Source organism: Oncorhynchus nerka, linkage group LG18, assembly GCF_034236695.1.
Source record: "Oncorhynchus nerka isolate Pitt River linkage group LG18, Oner_Uvic_2.0, whole genome shotgun sequence".
In the NCBI taxonomy this organism is placed as follows: domain Eukaryota; kingdom Metazoa; phylum Chordata; class Actinopteri; order Salmoniformes; family Salmonidae; genus Oncorhynchus; species Oncorhynchus nerka.
This window is the reverse complement of record NC_088413.1, coordinates 60,991,893-61,013,162: the sequence shown is the minus strand read 5'-3', so window position 1 is coordinate 61,013,162 and position 21,270 is coordinate 60,991,893. Positions and strand designations below refer to the sequence as shown.

General features: G+C 42.0%; 1 protein-coding gene across 2 annotated transcripts in view; it reads left to right on the top strand.

Moving 5' to 3' along the window:
- Positions 1-2,316: 2,316 nt before the first annotated feature.
- Positions 2,317-21,270, top strand: part of LOC115146254 (dnaJ homolog subfamily C member 17-like) — a 59,934-nt gene continuing 40,980 nt past the window's right edge. For both annotated transcript variants that reach the window (XR_003866111.2, XM_029688230.2), the window contains exon 1: positions 2,317-2,513. Coding sequence is in view for 1 of the 2 variants with exons in the window: in XM_029688230.2 (XP_029544090.1) it covers positions 2,430-2,513 (84 nt within the window). In the remaining variant the exon portion in view is untranslated. The remainder of the gene's footprint in view (positions 2,514-21,270) is intronic.

Genomic DNA, 21,270 nt, shown 5'->3' with positions numbered 1-21,270 from the left:
AACCCTAACAGAGACTATGGTGGTCTGCTTGAAACATGTTGATATTACAGACTCGGTCAGGGACAGGTTGAAAATGTCAGTGAAGACACTTGCCAGTTGGTCAGCGCATGCTCGGAGTACACGTCCTTGTAATCCTTCTGGCCCTGTGGCCTTGTGAATGTTGGCCTGTTTAAAGGTCTTACTCACATCGGCTAAGTAGAGTGTGATCACACAGTTGTCCGGAACAGCTGATTCTCTCATGCATGCTTCAGTGTTGCTTGCCTCGAAGCAAGCATAGAAGATATTTAGCTCGTCTGGTAGGCTTGTGTCACTGGGTAGCTCGTGGTTGTGTTTCCCTTTGTGGTCCGTAATAGTTTGCAAGCCCTGCCACATTGGATGAGCGTCGGAGTCGGTGTATTACAATTCGATCTTAGTCCTGTATTGATGCTTTGCCTGTTTGATGGTTTGTTGGAGGGCATAGCGGGATTTCTTATAAGCGTCCAGGTTAGAGTCCTGCTCCTTGAAAGCGGCAGCTCTACCCTTTAGCTCAGTGCAGATGTTGCCTGTAATCCATGGCTTCTGGTTGTGGTATGTATGTACGGTCACTGTGGGGACGACGTCATCAATGCACTTATTGATGAAGCCAGTGACTGATGTGGTGTACTCCTCAATGCCATCTGAAGAATCCCAGAACTTATTCCAATCTGTGCTAGCAAAACAGTCCTGTAGCTTAGCATCTGCGTCATCTGACAACTTCCTTTTTGAGCGAGTCACTGGTACTTCCTGCTTTAGTTTTTGCTTGTAAGCAGGAATCAGGAGAGTAGAGTTATGGTCAGATTTGCCAAAGGGAGGGCGAGGGAGAGTTTTGTACGCGTCTCTGTGTGTGGAGTAAATGTGGTCTAGAGTTTTTTCCCCTCATGTTGCACATGCTGGTAGAAATTAGGTAAAACGGATTCACGTTTTCCTGCAATAAAGTCCCCGGCCACTAAGAGCGCCACCTCTGGATGAGCATTTTCTTGTTTGCTTATGGCCTTATACAGCTTGTTAGTGCCATCTTAGTGCCAGCATTGGTTTGTGGTGGTAAATATACAGCTACGAAAAATATAGATGAAAACTCTCTTGGTAAATAGTATGGTCTACTGCTTATCATGTGATACTCTACTTCAGGTGAGCAAAACCTTGGGACTTCCTTAATATTAGATTTCATGCACCAGCTATTATTTACAAATAAAATAATAGCTGGTGAAATATTCTGCTTTTACAAACTGTTATGCTGTTTTCAAATGAAACACAATACCTTGCTCTTGTTAAAGCTTTTAGAATGTATTAGTTTTTGCAAAGATTCTTGTCTTACCGGAGGCAGCTGTTCTATCTTGCCGATGGATCGAAAACCCTGCCAGCTGTATGTTATCCATGTCGTCGTTCAGCCACGACTCGGTGAAACATAAGATATTACAGTTTTTAATATCCCATTAGTAGGATAGTCTTGATCGGAGCTCATCCATTGTGTTATCCAATTATTGCACGTTGGCTAATAGGACTGATGGTTGAGGGGGATTACTCACTCGCCGTCGGATACTTACTAGGCACCCCGACCTACGTCCCTGATATCTCCGTCTCTTCTTCATGCGAATGACGGGGATTTGGGCCTTGTCGGGTGTCTGAAGAAAATCCTTCACGTCCGACTCGTTAAAGAAAAAGTCTTTGTCCAGTACGAGGTGAGTAATCACTGTCCTGATATCCAGAAGCTATTTTCGGTCATAACAATTGGTGGCTTATTTTGTACAAAAAAACACACACACACACACACAATAGCACAATTGGTTTTGAGCCCGGAAAACATCAGCCATCTCTTCTGGCGCCATCATTCTGTTACCGTTGTTTTACAGTTTTTTCAAATGTATGTTAATATAATATATGCCATTTAGTAGACAATTTTATCCAATGCAATTTACAGTCATTTGGCAAACATTTCACATTCAGGTGGTCCCTGGAATCGAAACCAATATCCTGGCATTGCAAGAACCATCTTCTACCAACTATCATACTGTACCAGACTGACCAATATAATATTACTATAATGGCCAGTCTGGTACAGTTTACATATAACACATTTTTTCATTATTTTCAAAGTTTCCATATAACAATGATATCTGAAACTGATCACATTAATGGCAGGAAAATTATTTGAATATAACAAACTAAAAAACATAAATCAAAATGCTTGCAAAGGTCAAAACCTACAATTATATTTCACAATTATCATGCGAGTCCGTAATAAATTGTTTAGTGCACTTTAACTACACCTCCCATGATGCATTGTTTTCAGGAAGTGGATGCGTCCGAGTTGAAAGTTCAACACGTCCAACCCAAATGCTACAACAACAAACATCTTCAGGACGTTGATATTACGTTTATTTTGGCATTTTATTGTAATAAATAAAGATAATATGACAGGAAATAAGGCGAAAGACCTTTTGCAGATGGACCTGTATGGTCTACTGGGTATAGAAGGCACAGCGACGGCGAAAGAGGTGAGTGATAGCTAGGTAACTTGCTAAGATTCTAACTACGCTAGCTAGCTAACGTAATTGAAAGTAAAACACGTAACTACACGTTAATCATTATACACAATGAGTAAAACGATATATATACACGGGGTACCAGTACCGAGTCGATGTACAAGGTATATATGGTCATAAAACTAGGAATAAAGTGATAGATAATGAACAGTAGCAGCAGTCAAAATAGTTAGTGCAAAATTGGGTCGGTCAATGCAGATAGTCTGGGGTAGCTGTTTGGTGAACTATTTAGCAGTTTTATGGCTTGGGGTAGAAGCTATTTAGAGTCCTGTTGGTTCTAGACTTGGTGCATCGGTACAACTTGCCCTGTGTGTTCTACGAGTAAAATATATTCGCATGGCCACTAAGTGGCAGCATAGTACCATTCACAATTCTATGTTTTTTAAATGTTTTTTTTTTTTTTTTAATTATACAAAAATCAACTTACAGTGCTACATCAAACATGTCTAACAAAACAAAACACAGGTATTAACAAGAAAATACTCAAACATACAAAAATTATCAATAATATAATACAAAAAAACTAAACACTTTTAGTGCAATTGTATTCACGCTGAAAAAATCTTATTATAATGATTCAGGAAGATGTTATTCTTGTTGTTAAATCAGAAAAATTTGTAATTTTGGTATAGAATTTTGGAATTTTTGTTTGTGTATGAAGTATTTGGCAACAAGAATTTAAAAAAATTAACAATCATTTCAGTGGTCTTGTTATCATTGCAATAGTAACATATTATATCTTTCATGTAAAAAACATAGACAGTGTTCATAATGGTAAATAAGTATTTTGCTATGTTTTCCCAAAATTCTGACACAAATTTACATTCAAAGAACAAGTGAGACAGATTCTTACCTTTTTTTTCACAGAAAACGCACATATCATCAATAGCCACAAATTTGGATATCATGGAATTTCATGGATATATCTTATGTAAAATTTTGAAGTGCACTTCCGTGACTTTATTTGTTATACAGTATTTGTAAGGCATTAATCATGCATTTTTCAAGACAATATCGGGAATAAGCATGTTCCAGAAAAACTTTCCTCTTGGTGTAAATTGGTTTTGTGAATGAAGAATTTGTCTTATATATATTTATTACAACAAGCTCTCTCAAGTAAGCCCACGCTTTCCAATCTGAGTTCTGGATACAACTTTGTGATCATTATCAAAATTAAGATGACTTTTCATAAGTGTAGTTGGACCACTGGGAACGGCGTTGATCACAGAAATAAACCCTCTGAAACTCTTTCAATGTTATAAATTGTTAATATGTGAGAATATTACCCTTGTTGTCGAAAATATCAAGAACAAAGTTAATATTCCTCTCATGCCAGCTGGGGTATAACAATTACTTATTCCTTACAGTTATGTCTGAATTATTCCTCAAAAGAGCTTTATGTGGGGAAAGATTGTGCAGGAAACATATTTTCCAGGCCATTAAAGCTTGTTGGTGAAACCTAGCCAATTTAGCAGGTAATCTTTCAGGAATATAATTACATTTCAGTAAAACTTGAAGACCTCCCAATTTATTAAACACATTATTTGGAATGAAATACCATATTGAATCAGCATTGATCAAACATTTTTTCAACGAGTTTATCTTGAAAGTGTTATTTATGTCAACAAAATCCAACACTTCTAGACCGCCTTCAGCTCTTTTGTTAGAAAGGACAGATTTTTTTTTAGTTTGAGACTTATTTTTCCAGATTAAGTCAAGAAAGGTCTTATTGATCTCTTTACAAGTAGCTGGATTTACACATAACGATAATGAGGGGTACACAAAACGAGACGGTCCCTCTGTAGAAATATCTCTTTGTAGCCAATTATTAAATATATTTTTAGTTCTCTTACATTTAGGAGAGAAATTCAAATGTTGTCTGACTAAGTGTTTTTTTGACAAATGTATTCCTAAATATTTAACACAGTCCTTTACAGGAATATTTTCTATTTCTTTATCATCAGAGTCAAATAAACATAATATTTCACATTTAGAAACATTCAGCATTAATCCTGATGCAATAGAAAATGCAGTTATAGCATTAAGGGCATGGGCGACCTTGTCTTTGTCTCTTAAAAACTTCTTAGGGCTGAGATCCCGTTAACGGGATCGATATGACAACAGCCAGTGAAAGTGCAGGGTGCCAAATTAAAACAACAGAAATCTCATAATTAAAATTCCTCAAACATACAAGTATTTTATACCATTTTAAAGGTAATCTTGTTGTTTAATCCCACCACAATGTCAGATTTCAAATAGGCTTTACAGCGAAAGGACCACAAACGATTATGTTATGTCAGAGCCAAGTCACAGAAAAACACAGCCATTTTCCAGCCAAAGAGGGGAGTCACAAAAATCAGAAATAGAGATAGAATTAATCACTAACCTTTGATGATCTTCATCAGATGACACTCGTAGGACTTCATGTTACACAATACATGTATGTTTTGTTCGATAAAGTTCATATTCATATTTAAAAAATCGCAGTAAACATTGGCTCGTTATGTTCAGTAGCTCCAAAAACATCTGGTGATTTTGCAGAGAGCCACATCAATTTACAGAAATACTCATTATAAATGTTGATGAAAATACAAGTGTTATACATGGAACTTTAGATAAACTTCTCCTTAATGCAACCGCTGTGTCAGATTTCAAAAAAGCTTTATGGAAAAAGCAAACCATGCAATAATCTGAGTACGGCGCTCAGAGACGCAACAAGCCAAAAAGATATCTGCCATATTGTGCAGTCAACAGAAGTAAGAAATAACATTATAAATATTAGAGAGATATAATTAATCACTAACCTTTGATGATCTTCATCAGAATGCACTCCAAGGAATCCCAGTTCCACAAGAAATGTTTGTTTTGTTCGATAATGTCCATCATTTATGTCCAAATAGCTACTTTTGTTAGCGCGCTTTGTAAACAAATCCTAAATCACGAAGCGCGTTCACTAGGAGCAGACGAAATGTCAAAAAGTTACGTTACAGTCTGTAGAAACATGTCAAACGATGTATAGAATCAATCTTTAGGATGTTTTTAACATACATCTTCAATAATGTTCCAACCGGAGAATTTCTTTGTCTTCAGAAATGCAATGGAATGGGAGCTACCTCTCACGTGAACGAGCGTCACGAGTTTGTGGCACTCTACCAGACCACTGACTCAAAGAGCCCTTATAAGCCCCTCCTTTACAGTAGAAGCCTCAAACAAGTTTCTAAAGATGGTTGACAACTAGCGGAAGCCTTAGGAAGTGCAACATGACCAATATCCCACTGTATCTTCAATAGGGAATGAGTTGAAAATCAACCAACCTCAGATTTCCCACTTCCTGGTTTGATTTTTTTCTCAGGTTTTTGCCTGCCATATGAGTTATGTTATACTCACAGACACCATTCAAACAGTTTTCGAAACTTCTGAGTGTTCTCTATCTAAATATACTAATAATATGCATATAATAGTAACTGTGACTGAGTAGTAAAAGATTCAGTATCAACAGAAGTGTACGACAGGGATGCCCAATTTTGCCATTTTTATTCATTTTGGTTGGTCATTTTGGAACTAAGGGGCCTATCCCAAACCATGAAAAACAGCCCCAGACCATTATTCTTCCTCCACCAACTTTACCGTTGGCACTATGTATTCGGGCAGGTAGCGTTCTCCTGGCATTTGTCCGTCGGACTGCCAGATGGTGACGTGTGATTCATCACTCCAGATAACGCGTTTCCACTGCTCCAGAGTCCAATGGCAGTGAGCTTTACAGCACTCCAGTCGACGCATGCATTGCGCATGGTAATCTTAGGCTTGTGTGCAGGTGCTCAGCCATAGAAACCCATTTCATGAAGCTCCTGACAAAGTTATTGTGTTGACGTTGCTTCATGAGGCAGTTTGGAACTCGGTAGTGAGTGTTGAAACCGAGGAAATATTATTTTTACGCACTAAGTGCTTCAGCACTTGGTGGTCCCGTTCTGTGAGCTTGTGTGGCCTATCACTTCACAGCACCTACAGTTGACCTGGACAGCTCTAGTACAGCAGAAATTTGACCAACTTACTTGTTGGGAAGGTGGCATAATATGACGATGCCATGTTGAAAGTCACTGGGCTCTTCAGTAAGGTCATTCTGCTGCCAAATCAAATTTGATTGGACACCTACATGTGATTAGCAGATGTTATTGTGGGTGTAGTGCAATGCTTGTGCTTCTAGCTCTGACAGTGCAGTAATATCTAACAAGTAATATCTAACAAATTATACAACATATACCCTATACACACATCTAAGTAGGAATTAATTAAGACTATATACATATGGACAAGCGATGTCAGAGCGGAACCAGACTAAGATGCAGTAGAATAGAATACATACATATGATATGAGTAATGCCAGACATGTAAACATTATTAAAGTGACTAGTTTTCCATTCCTTAAAGTGGCCAGTGATTTCTAGTGTATGCCTAATAGGCAGCTGCCTCTAATGTGCTAATGATGGCTGTTTAACAGTCTGATGGCCTTGATAGAAGCTGTTTTTCAGTCTCTCGGTCCCAGCTTTGATGCACCTGTACTGACCTCGCCTTTTAGATGATAGCCAGGTGAACAGGCAGTGGCTCGGGTGGTTGATGTCCTTGATGATCTTTTTGGCCTTCCTGTGACATCGGGTGCTGTAGGTGTCCTGGAGGGTGAGTAGTTTTCCCGTGGTAATGCGTTGGGCAGACCACACAACCCTCTGGGAAGCCTTGCGGTTGCGGGGGGTGCAGTTGCCGTACCAGGCGGTGATACAGCCTGACAGGATGCTTTCAGTTGTGCATCTGTAAAAGTTTGAGGGTTTTAGGTGACAAGCCAAATTTCTTCAGCCTCCTGAGGTTGAAGAGGCTCTGTTGTACCTTCTTCACTACACTGTCTGTGTGGGTGGTCCATTTCAGTTTGTCAGTGATGTGTACGCCAAGGAACTTGAAGCTTTCCTTCTCCACTGCGGTCCCGTCAATGTAGATGTGGGGGGGTGCAGCCTCTGCTGTTTCCTGAAGTCCACAATCATCTCCTTTGATTTGTTGACGTTGAGTGAGAGGTTATTTTCCAGGCACCACACTCCCTGAGCAGCCCTCAGCACCCCCCTGTAGGCTGTCTCGTCATTGTTGGTAATCAAGCCTACTACTGTTGTCATCTACTAACTTGATGACTGTGTTGGAGGTGTGCTTGGCCGCGCTGTCATTGGTGAACAGGGAGTACAGGAGGGGGCTGAGCACGCTCCCTTGTGGGGCCCCAGTGTTGAGGATCAGCGGAGTGGAGGGGATGCTTCCTACCTTCACCACCTGGGAGTCGGCCCGTCAGGAAGTTCAAAACCCAGTTGCACAGGGCCAGGTTCAGACCCGGGGCCTCAAGGTTAATGATGAGCTTGGAGGGTACTATGGTGTTGAATGCTGAGCTATAGTCGATGAACAGCATTCTTACATAGGTATTCCTCTTGTGCAGGTGGAATAGGGCAGTTTGCAGAGTGATGGCGATTGCATCATCTGTGGATCTAATGGGGCGATAAGAAAATCAAAGTTGGTCTAGGATGGCAGGTAAGATAGAGGTAATATGATCCTTGACTAGTCTCTCAAAGCACTTTGATGACAGAAGTGAGTGCTATGGGGCGATAGTCATTTAGTTCAGTTACCTTAGCTTTCTTGGGTACAGTAACAATGGTGGCCATCTTGAAGCATGTGGGGACAACAGACTGGGATAGGGAGAGATTGAATATGTCCGTAAACACACCAGCCAGCTGGTCTGCACATGCTCTGAGGACGCGGCTGGAGATGCCGTCTGGGCCAGCAGCCCTGCAAGGGTTTTACTCACGTCTGTCACGGAGAAGGAGAGCCCACAGTCCTTGGTATCGGGCCGCGTCGGGGGCACTGTACTATCCTCAAAGCGTGCAAAGAATGTGTTTAGCCTGTCCAGATGCAAGACGTCGGTCTCGGCGATGTGGCTGGTTTTCCTTTTGTAGTCCGCGATTGTCTGTGGTCCCTGCCACATACGTCTCGTTTCTGAGCCTTTGAATTGCGACTCCACTTTATCTATTTACTGACGTTTAGCTTGTTTGATTGCCTTGCGGTGTGAATAACTACAATGTTTATATTTTGCCATATTACCAGTCACCTTGACATAGTTAAATGCAGTGGTTCATGCTTTCCTTTTCATGCGAATGCTACCATCTATTCACGGTTTCTGGTTAGGGTAGGTTTTAATTGTCACAGTGGGTACTACATCTTCTATACACTTCCTTATAAACTCAGGCATCGTATCTGTTTATGTGTCTAGATTATTTTTGCAAGCTACCTGGAACATATCCCAGTCCACGTGATCCAAACAATTCTGAGGCTTGGATTCTGTTTGGTCAGACCAGTGTTGAATAGTTCGAAGCACGGGTACTTCCTGTTTGAGGTTCTGCCTATATGACGGGAGGAGCAAGATGGAGATGTGGTCAGATTTGCCGAAAGGAGGTCGGGGGAGGGCCTTGTAAGCATTCCGGTGGTTACAAGCTGGTGGTTCCTTTTAACATGTCTTCAATAGTCCCAGGTAAGAAGTTTTAGGTTGTAGTTATTATAGTAATTACAGGACTATTTCTCTCTCTACCATTTGTATTTCATTAACCTTTGACTATTGGATGTTCTTATAGGCACTTCAGTATTGCCAGTGTAACAGTATAGCTTCCGTCACTCTCGCTGGGCTCGAACCAGGAACACAACGACAACAGCCACCATCGAAGCAGCGTTACCCATGCAGAGCAAGGGGAACAACTACTCCAAGTCTCAGAGCGAGTGACGTTTGAAACGCTATTAGCGCGCACCCCGTTAACTTGCTAGCCATTTCACTTCGGTTACACCAGCCTCATCTCGGGAGTTGATAGGCTTGAAGTCATAAACAGCGCAATACTTGACGCACAATGAAGAGCTGCTGGCAAAACGCACGAAAGTGCTGTTTGAATGAATGCTTACGAGCCTGCTGCTGCCTACCACCGCTCAGTCAGACTGCTCTATCAAATCATAGACTTAGTTATAACATAATAACACACAGAAATACGAGCCTTAGGTCATTAATATGGTCGAATCCAGAAACTATCATCTCGAAAACAAGACGTTTATTCTTTCAGTGAAATACGGAACCGTTCTGTATTTTATCTAAGGGGTGGCATCCATTAGTCTAAATATTTCTGTTACATTGCACAACCTTTAATGTTATGTCATAATTACGTAAAATTCTGGCAAATTAGGCGGCCCAAACTGTTGCATATACCCTGACTCTGCGTGCAAAGAACGCAAGAGAAGTGACACAATTTCACCTGGTTAATATTGCCTGCTAACCTGGATTTATTTTAGCTAAATATGCAGGTTTTAAAATATATACTTCTGTGTATCGATTTTAAGAAAGGCATTGATGTTCATGGTTAGGTACACATTGGAGCAACGATACTCACCGCATCAATTATATGCAACGCAGGACACGCTAGATAAACTAGTAATAACTACACATGGTTGATGATATTACTAGTGATTATGATTGATTGATTGTTTTTTATAAGATAAGTTTAATGCTAGCTAGCATACTTACCTTGGTTTACTGCATTCGCGTAACAGGCAGTCTCCTCGTGGAGTGCAATGAGAGGAAAGTGGTTAGAGCGTTGGACTAGTTAACTGTAAGGTTGCAAGATTGAATCCCCAGAGCTGACAAGGTGAAAATCCGTTGTTCTGCCCCAGAATGAGGCAGTTAACACACCGTTCCTAGGCCGTCATTGAAAATAAGAATGTGTTCTTAACTGACTTGCCTAGTTAAATACAGATTAAATAAAGGTGTAATTTTTTTTATTAAAATAAAATAAAATCTGCAAAATCAGTGTCCAAAAAATACAGATTTTCCGATTTTGAAATCGGCCCTAATTAATCGGCCATTTCGATTAATCAGTCGACCTCTACACTCCACGTATCAAGCACTGTTTGAGGAGCATGATCTCGCTGCCCAACTGTTGATATTCCACCCACTCTGTATGTCATGGGCTTTCAAATCTTGTTCCTGCAGCTACCCAGTGCTTAATTTGGGAAACCAAGTGAAATCTGTTCGGGAACATCAATAGTAACAAGTTTTCGCAACTAAACATATTTCACTAAACTGTTTCAATCCGTCTGTGCGCTGAAGAAGGATATAAAGGAGCGAGAGGAGGAGATGGAAATGCATGGTGGTGAGATTCTGTATAGCTGAAGATAATGTGTCACTCAATTAACTCTGAAAATAAAATAAAAGTCCCTATTACTAGGCTACTCTAAATCAAATACAAATTCACTAATTGTAGTCTTAACAGTAAGCCACCCTGCATAATCCATAAACCAACAGCATCGCCTAGGGCCATGTCCTCTACCAGACTCATGGATAGACATTTTGGTGCACAAGTCCATTCAGTATGCATAATAATGCAGTCCTCACTCAAAGGAGATGAGTCAAATTTGTTTAATTTTGGAGTATAGGCTAGACCAATTATGTACCAAAGATTTCTTTAATCAATTTTGATTTATGTTTTTCTTCCATGCATAATGTGCGGTAGGCTATATATTGTATAATGGCACAATCATAGTTTTGATTCAGTTTATTTTGGGGCTTGGATAAACCTTGCATATGCATAAGCTCTAATATGCATATGGTTGTTTAAAAAAAAATGAATTATCACATTAGAAAGCACTGTTGTGTTAGGCTTCGAAACAACATCCACAATAACCATGTTTTACACTGTTTCAAACTGCTGTTGAACTTCTTTCTTCAACTTGATTATCACAGTGAGGTGAGTTTAAAAAGTATGATAGGCCTACTGTTTTGATAATTGTTTGATGTGAATGTCCTTTGCATTGATGTCAGAGTGCTTCCTTAGAGGGACAACAGAGCCCTGAGTACCAGACTTAGGATGGTAGTTAGCAAGTTGGGTACTACCAAAGCATGTCCAGAGTGTGCAGAAGGAGATTATCATGACTCAATGGTAACGTGCAATTTTACTGCGGTCATGACTGCCGATGTGGGGGTAATACAGTCTCCGAAACAGCCTAAGGGACCTACCTGAATTTGTCCAATAGAAACGCTTGTTTTGCTGTTTGCTTCCATTTGGTTCTTAAACGGTTTCCGTAATGAATACACCCCGGGCATAGCATATGAAGGAAACATGCAGATGCAGGGCAACACCACCTGGACCAGATGTCTTTTGAAATAATAAATCATGCTTATAAACCTAGCCAATACATCATGTTGCCACTTTCTCTGGCAGCACTATTCTCTCAAGTTATTTCAAAACAGGACTGGTTGAGCCAGCATTTGGATCAATTCAAGAAACAAATAATCTGCCTCAATATCTTTTGTTTGCAGATCAAATTGTACTGCAATCTGCATGTTCAACAAGTATCATGTTTGATTGCTTGCTCAAGCAAAAGGCTGCTCCACCCAATTGAAACAGAATGTAACAGGTTAGTCTGATTTGATTTTCATGTGCAGACATGGGTATTGGGTTTACTCTGTGAAGATTCCCCTTCCCTTGTCCCATTTTAGCTGCTCAGATTCATGCTCCATGGGTGATAGGCCTACATGGGTGTCCCTGAATCCAGTAATTTTCACAACCACCTTCTTGTTAAGTTTCCAGCTCTCAAAATCCGCAGGCCAGAAGAAAATTAACATTGCTGCCAAATTGAGGGAAGAACTTAATTTCTTAATTGAATTTCAAAGTCCCAACCGCCCCAGAGGAGTATGTTGGGGAAGTTAGTGGTTGTGGCTTTGACAGAAAGAGTCCCCGAAATGGAGAGTCAAGTTCTGTGAGGTCTACTGATGGTCAGGATAGATAGTTTGCTGTAGTGCGTACACAAGTGAGCGTGTGGAGACTGGAAGGCCTTAAAACTAAGTGGTGAAATCTATGAAGACAGCTACTTTGTCGCAGTTGTTTTTGCCCAATGCTACACCAACAGGACTGCTGTTTATCATTGAGAGAGGAAATACCCCTCCAGGAACATGTTAATGTGGGTTTACCACAACTTGTAAACCATTCCCTGACGTATGCCGGCTTCCTGTTACTCCTCCTGGTTTGAATGATCTGTCGTTATCTCTCGTATCGAAATTCCTCTCATTTTGGGTTCCTGATATTATAGCCAGGGACCTGGAGTTGGTAGCTCGGAACCTGTGGTTTATGCACATCACTGAGTGACTCGTTATCTGGAACCAGATAAAAAAGAAAAAAAACGTTCTCCCTAGAATTAGTATATTACCGTAATGTTCTTCTGTTTGAGTGTCCCGTTTTCTGAGGGTTAGGATAATATCCCATCAATGTCCCACACAGAACATGGTTGCCATGATCTTAGAATGTAACATATTAATGTTCTAGACACGTTTCATGGGAATGATGCAAGAACATTTCTGTGTATCAGTTGTCAGGACAATACCTGATGGTCCCAAAGACCACATGACTAACATGTCATTGTAGATTTGCAAGCACACAGAGATAATTTCACGCAAGCACAGCTACATTTCGAGAGAGCGCAGGCAAGTATACCGAGAAATGGGAGATGCTGTGCTCTACACTTTACTTCTTGCTCTCAATTCCACTTTCTGGCCAATCAACATTTGTGTCTGAGCACTCAACTATCTCTGTTCCTCAACATGATCCTCTGTGCCCTTAAGATTTTTATCTGAACTTAGAACCCTCTCCACCCGCGCTCAACATTATTTTCCACGTTCTTGACATGCCCCCATGCGAACTTCAAATTGTGAGACTGAAATGACACCATAGTTTTCGCTCACAAGACTGCCACTGACTGGATGTTTTTTGTTTGTCACCCCATTCTTGGTAAACCCTAGACACTGCCGTGCATGAAAAGCCCAGGAGGGCAGCCGTTTCTGAGATACTGGATCGTTTTGCCCATTCTAACATTCAATCGAACAGTAACTGAATGCCTCGACGCCTGTCTGCCTGCTTTATATAACCAGCCACGTGACTCACTGTCTGTAGGAGCGATCCATTTTCGTGAATGGGGTGGTGTACCTAATAAACGGTCCGGTGAGTGTATAGTGCTAAGAATGTGACAGTAGGGTGACTCCCTTAGCCTGTCTCGAACCCAGGCCACCAGCACCAATGACTAACGCCCTAACCACTTTCCCAATTAGGGATATCTCTAGGGCATGTGCTTATTAGGCCAGTATAGTTAGGCACTGTCCAGAAGAAACCCTAACCCCTTGTCCTTGGGCACTTGTGTAGATGTGAAACAACTTGATAGATGTAAGTAATAGGGAAAATGCACATTGAAGTGTACTTTTAACAGAGCTGAGATTTACTTAGGGAAATATTTGATTTATAATAGTGATTCAGGAGTATTATTAAAACAGGTTAATATGCCCAACCAACATTGGACAACTATACAGAATTCCCTTAAATTGCTGAAATAAGTGAATAAAATCAATGATGAGAGTATAGTCAGATTTAACTGATACCTTACATGGTGGAGGTTGTGAGTTCACATCCCAGGCGAGGACATGTTGAATAATAATGATTGATTAATTGAACATGCAAAATGCAATCATGTATATCAAAATGTGTAAAATATGTACATTGAAAACACTGTATATTAACCACTGTGTGTGTGAGTATCAATAATCCTTGCTAACAGAAAAGACTAATGAATGGATCATTGGTTCACCAATCAGGGCTTTTATTGGCTCGGCAACAGTAACAAGACTGTGTGTGTGTGCATACATACTACAGTTCAAAAGTTTCGGGTCACTTAGAAATGTCCTTGTTTTTGAAAGAAAAGCACTTTTTCTTCCATTAAAATAACATCAAATTGATCAGAAATACAGTGTAGAGATTGTTAATGTTGTAAATTACTATTGTAGCTGGAAACGGCTGATATTTAATGGAATATCTACATAGGTATACAGAGGCCCATTATCTGCAACCATCACTCCTGTGTTCCAATGGCACGTTGTGTTAGCTAATCCAGGTTTATAATTTTAAAAGGCTAATTGGTCATTAGAAAACCCTTTTTAGCACAGCTGAAAACTGTTGTTTCTGATTAAAGCAGCAATAAAACTGGCCTTCTTTAGACTAGTTGAGCATTAGCATTTGTGGGTTTGATTACAGGCTCAAAATGGCAGCTTCATTAAATAGTACCCGCAAAACACCAGTCTCAACGTCAACAGTGAAGAGGTGACTCCAGGATGCTGGCCTTCTAGACAGAGTTGCAAAGAAAAAGCTATATCTCAGACTGCCCAATAAAAATAAAAATTAAGATGGGCTAAAGACCACAGACACTGGACAGAGGAACTCTGCATCCCGGAGTCGCCTCTTCACTGTTGACGTTGAGACGGGTGTACTTCAGTTTTTTGGCAATTTCTCGCATGGAATAGCCTTCATTACTCAGAACAAGAATAGACTGACGAGTTTCAGAAGAAAGTTCTTTGTTTCTGGTCCTTTTGAGCCTGTAATCAAACCACAATTGCTGATTATCCAGATACTCAACTAGGTCAAGAAGGTCAACTACTCAAGAAGGTTTTCAGTTGTGCTAACATAATTGCAAGCGGGTTTTCTAATGATCAATTAGCCTTTTAAAATGATAAACTTGGATTAGCTAATACAACGTGCCATTGGAACACAGGAGTGATAGTTGCTGATAATTGGCTTCTGTACACCTTTGTAGATATTCCATAAAAAATCATCAATTTCCAGCTTCAATAGTCATTTACATTAACAATGTCTACACTGTATTTCTGATCAATTTGATGTTTATTTTAATGGACAAATTTAGATTTTCTTTCAAAAACAAGTGATTTTTAAGTGACCCCAAACTTTTGAACGGTAGTGTATATTTTTTTATAAACATGCTTTTGAAAATTTCCCAAGAAACGTGTCTATGTTCTGTTTGTGTTTGGTTGGACATTGATGGAATATTATCCTAATCCTCAGAACTGGACACATGAATGTTCTTGCCATGTTCCCATGAAACGTGTCTAGATTTATTAGGATCCCCGTTAGCCGACGCCAATGGCGACAGCTAGTTAATATCTTAAATTCTGAGAACATGTTAACCACGTTCTGGATCATTTCAATTGGACATTAAGGGAATGGTCTCTTGTAAACATTCCTAGCACATCACCGGAACATTCCTATGAAATTGTTAATTAATGACCTAATGTGACTCTTAAGGGAACATTCTCTAAAGTTGTGGGAATGTTCGTTGTTAGCTTGGGAGTTCCTTTTGCGCCACTGAGCTATCACTTTCAGCCACATTGTCATGCATATCAGCAGGGATAAACATGTGGCTGTTTTACTTACTAAGAGAGCAGAAGAAGGGAAAAGACTGGACCCATTTTAGGCACAAACAAATTCAATAAGATTTAGCTACTGTATGTGGCTTGCTGGTGCTATTTCTGTTGGCTAATAAAGCACAATATAGCGTGACTGTTTTATATGTGGACACAATCTAGCTGTCTGAGTTCTGTGCAGACATTCACCAGCAGATGTCTTTGTGGACGTTATCATGACACGCAGCGGTTGCATGTGGAGCTCCTTCCTCTCATTCCTATCGCTCTTCGTGTCTGGCGCCCTGACTGCAGTAACATTTGGGCTCCATGGCACAAACAGCTGTAACTCATGGTACTGTAGCGTAGCTAGCTGAGGGAGTGCAGGGGAATAGAGTGACACTTATCCTACCCTTGTGCTCTGCTGCCTGCATCCATGCAGAAGAAGACACTTTCCTTGGGTGGGTAACTTAGCTGGCCCTTGGCAGGCCCCACTCACGCTAATTGTATCACTGTCCCAAACAAATGTTCCTGTCAGGCGAGCTATGCTCGCTCAGTGTGCATTTTGGGAGCTGAACTGCAATTATATCTTACTAGGCAGGCGCACGCACACACAGTTTCCACTCTATACCCCCATGCTCTGTAGCTCTTATCATTTTGTTTTCTTTCTCCCTTGTACTCCTGCTCCTTCTTACCCTCCCTCTATCTTTTTCTCTAGCTGATCATTTCATATAAAGGCCAGATCAGTGTAATTAAGGAGGATGGCCCAATGGCAAAGCAGGCAGCTACCAAATCAACCACCCATGTGGGTTCTGTTGGGGCCCTGCTGGGGCAGTGCTGTGGTTGCTGGGGCCAGTTGTCAGCTGTAATAGTCACCACAGACTGGGGTAATGAGGACAAGGTGTGGGCATGCAGTAAAGACTGTGGCAGGCAGCGGGTGGCAGAGAGAGCTTGATTTCATCAGGCACCAACCATTGGGCTACTGTGTGCATGCTGGTACTGCAAGTAAAGTACAGTAACCCACTGCTTAGGAGTGAGGGATGGGCTTGATTCTAGGGCCTCATTAGTCTTATGGTTCATTGGATCATTTAAGAGGTCTTTCTCTCATAATTGATTTAGGATATCCAGCACTGGAAAAAACTGTAATGAGCGGTAGGCTCTTAGTTGGCACAGTTATTGACCCTCCTCATTCAGGGAGGACCTGCCACTCAACCTGAGATTTCTACTCTCACTTAGCACTGAATTAGCAAACTCTAAACTTGGATCCTGGTTCTACCTCAATTAGGGCTTGCGTGTTACTGCATTGATGGGAGCAATCATGTATTATTTAACTAAATTCCGAGCTGGGGGAGCAGTATTCATGTGTCAGCGGTAGATGAGGGATAGAGAGAGGAGGCAGGGGGGGGTACACATTCACCAAATGGGCTGTTATTAATACAGAGGGGATCTCTTCCTCCCCTCCCTAGGGAGGTGAGGTAGCCACTCTCTGAGGGATTTGAATGACTGGCGGTGTTACAATTTCTAGCTTGAATTCTTTTCAGCACAGCGGCCTTGTTGCCTGGTTGCACTTGTTTAAAAGCTCTTTAGATGTCCAGACAGCTGGAGAAACCTACTTTGACCTTACACAATGACAGAGACATGTAATCCTATTAAATTGGTCTGATGAAGGCAAACTCTGCTATGTGAGTTGAAGACACGACCTGACCTCTTCAGCTGGCCGGGTGTTTCTCTTGGGCAGTGGCAGTGCTGTGTAACTCAGGAGCTCCTCATGTCGCTCATCTCGCTGCTCAACAGGACATCTGCCGCTGACTCACTCCTCGGCTGAGGCAATGTGCTGAACTCTGTGAAACAGATTATGAGGAGAGGAGGGGGTTGTCCAAAAGAGGGGAAGAGACAAAAAAAGGCAGCAGACCAGAAAGTGACTGACTGATTAGTAGAGGAAAGGAAAGGGAATTGTCACTGGAAGATAGAGCTGGGTGATATGGACGAAAATCTGTATCTCAATAAATTGTATAAATTGATGAGATAATGATAAATAGAATAACTTTAAAAACATTAATTTGCATCTGTTTAAAAAAACTATTATCCTTTAATTAATCTACTACTACTAGTTTGATGGTTGTAAATCAAATCAAATCAAATCAAATTTTATTTGTCACATACACATGGTTAGCAGATGTTAATGCGAGTGTAGCAAAATGCTTGTGCTTCTAGTTCCGACAATGCAGTGATAACCAACAAGTAATCTAACTAACAATTCCAAAACTACTGTCTTATACACAGTGTAAGGGGATAAGGAATATGTACATAAGGATATATGAATGAGTGATGGTACAGAGCAGCATACAGTAGATGGTATCGAGTACAGTATATACATATGAGATGAGTATGTAGACAAAGTAAACAAAGTGGCATAGTTAAAGTGGCTAGTGATACATGTATTACATAAGGATGCAGTCGATGATGTAGAGTACAGTATATACGTATGCATATGAGATGAATAATGTAGGGTAAGTAACATTATATAAGGTAGCATTGTTTAAAGTGGCTAGTGATATATTTACATCATTTCCCATCAATTCCCATTATTAAAGTGGCTGGAGTTGGGTCAGTGTCAATGACAGTGTGTTGGCAGCAGCCACTCAATGTTAGTGGTGGCTGTTTAACAGTCTGATGGCCTTGAGATAGAAGCTGTTTTTCAGTCTCTCGGTTCCAGCTTTGATGCACCTGTACTGACCTCGCCTTCTGGATGATAGCGGGGTGAACAGGCAGTGGTTCGGGTGGTTGATGTCCTTGATGATCTTTATGGCCTTCCTGTAACATCGGGTGGTGTAGGTGTCCTGGAGGGCAGGTAGTTTGCCCCCGGTGATGCGTTGTGCAGACCTCACTACCCTCTGGAGAGCCTTACGGTTGAGGCGGAGCAGTTGCCGTACCAGGCGGTGATACAGCCCACCAGGATGCTCTCGATTGTGCATCTGTAGAAGTTTGTGAGTGCTTTGGTGACAAGCCGAAATTCTTCAGCCTCCTGAGGTTGAAGAGGCGCTGCTGCGCCTTCTTCACGACGCTGTCAGTGTGAGTGGACCAATTCAGTTTGTCTGTGATGTGTATGCCGAGGAACTTAAAACTTGCTACCCTCTCCACTACTGTTCCATCGATGTGGATAGGGGTGTTCCCTCTGCTGTTTCCTGAAGTCCACAATCATCTCCTTAGTTTTGTTGACGTTGAGTGTGAGGTTATTTTCCTGACACCACACTCCGAGGGCCCTCACCTCCTCCCTGTAGGCCGTCTCGTCGTTGTTGGTAATCAAGCCTACCACTGTTGTGTCGTCCGCAAACTTGATGATTGAGTTGGAGCGTGCGTGGCCACGCAGTCGTGGGTGAACAGGGAGTACAGGAGAGGGCTCAGAACGCACCCTTGTGGGGCCCCCGTGTTGAGGATCAGCGGGGAGGAGATGTTGTTGCCTACCCTCACCACCTGGGGGCGGCCCGTCAGGAAGTCCAGTACCCAGTTGCACAGGGCGGGTCGAGACCCAGGGTCTCGAGCTTGATGACGAGCTTGGAGGGTACTATGGTGTTGAATGCCGAGCTGTAGTCGATGAACAGCATTCTCACATAGGTATTCCTCTTGTCCAGGTGGGTTTGGGCAGTGTGCAGTGTGGTTGAGATTGCATCGTCTGTGGACCTATTTGGGCGGTAAGCAAATTGGAGTGGGTCTAGGGTGTCAGGTAGGGTGGAGGTGATATGGTCCTTGACTAGTCTCTCAAAGCACTTCATGATGACGGAAGTGAGTGCTACGGGCGGTAGTCGTTTAGCTCAGTTACCTTAGCTTTCTTGGGAACAGGAACAATGGTGGCCCTCTTGAAGCATGTGGGAACAGCAGACTGGTATAGGGATTGATTGAATATGTCCGTAAACACACCGGCCAGCTGGTCTGCGCATGCTCTGAGGGCGCGGCTGGGGATGCCGTCTGGGCCTGCAGCCTTGCGAGGGTTAACACGTTTAAATGTCTTACTCACCTCAGCTGCAGTGAAGGAGAGACCGCATGTTTTCGTTGCAGGCCGTGTCAGTGGCACTGTATTGTCCTCAAAGCGGGCAAAAAAGTTATTTAGTCTGCCTGGGAGCAAGACATCCTGGTCCGTGACTGGGCTGGGTTTCTTCTTTGATCTGTGATTGACTGTAGACCCTGCCACATGCCTCTTTTGTCTGAGCCATTGAATTGAGATTCCACTTTGTCTCTGTACTGACGCTTAGCTTGTTTAATAGCCTTGCGGAGGGAATAGCTGCATTGTTTATATTCGGACATGTTACCAGACACCTTGCCCTGATGAAAAGCAGTGGTTCGCGCTTTCAGTTTCACGCGAATGCTGCCATCAATCCACGGTTTCTGGTTTGGGAATGTTTTTATCGTTGCTATGGGAACGACATCTTCGACGCACGTTCTAATGAACTCGCACACCGAATCAGCGTATTCGCCAATCTTTTCATCTGACGCAATACGAAACATGTCCCAGTCCACGTGATGGAAGCAGTCTTGGAGTGTGGAGTCAGCTTGGTCTGACCAGCGTTGGACAGACCTCAGTGTGGGAGCCTCTTGTTTTAGTTTCTGCCTGTAGGCAGGGATCAGCAAAATGGAGTCGTGGTCAGCTTTTCCGAAAGGGGGGCGGGGCAGGGCCTTATATGCGTCGCGGAAGTTAGAGTAATAATGATCCAAGGTTTTACCACCCCTGGTTGCGCAATCGATATGCTGATAAAATTTAGGGAGTCTTGTTTTCAGATTAGCTTTGTTAAAATCCCCAGCTACAATGAATGCAGCCTCCGGATAAATGGTTTCCAGTTTGCAAAGAGTTAAATAAAGTTTGTTCAGAGCCATCGATGTGTCTGCTTGGGGGGATATATACGGCTGTGATTATAATCGAAGAGAATTCTCTTGGAAGATAATGCGGTCTACATTTGATTGTGAGGAATTCTAAATCAGGTGAACAGAAGGATTTGAGTTCCTGTATGTTTCCTTCATCACACCATGTCTCGTTAGTCATGAGGCATACGCCCCCGCCACTCTTCTTACCAGAAAGATGTTTGTTTCTGTCGGCGCGATGCGTGGAGAAACCCGTTGGCTGCACCGCATCGGATAGCGTCTTCCCAGTAAGCCATGTTTCCGTGAAGCAGAGAACGTTGCAGTCTCTGATGTCCCTCTGGAATGCTACCCTTGCTCGGATTTCGTCAACCTTGTTGTCAAGAGACTGGACATTGGCAAGAAGAATGCTAGGGAGTGGTGCGCGATGTGCCCTTTTTCGGAGTCTGACCAGAACACCGCCTCGTTTCCCTCTTTTTCGGAGTCGTTTCCTTGGGTCGCTGCATGCGATCCATTCCGTTGTCCTGTTTGAAAGGCAGAACACAGGATCCGCGTCGCGGAAAACATATTCTT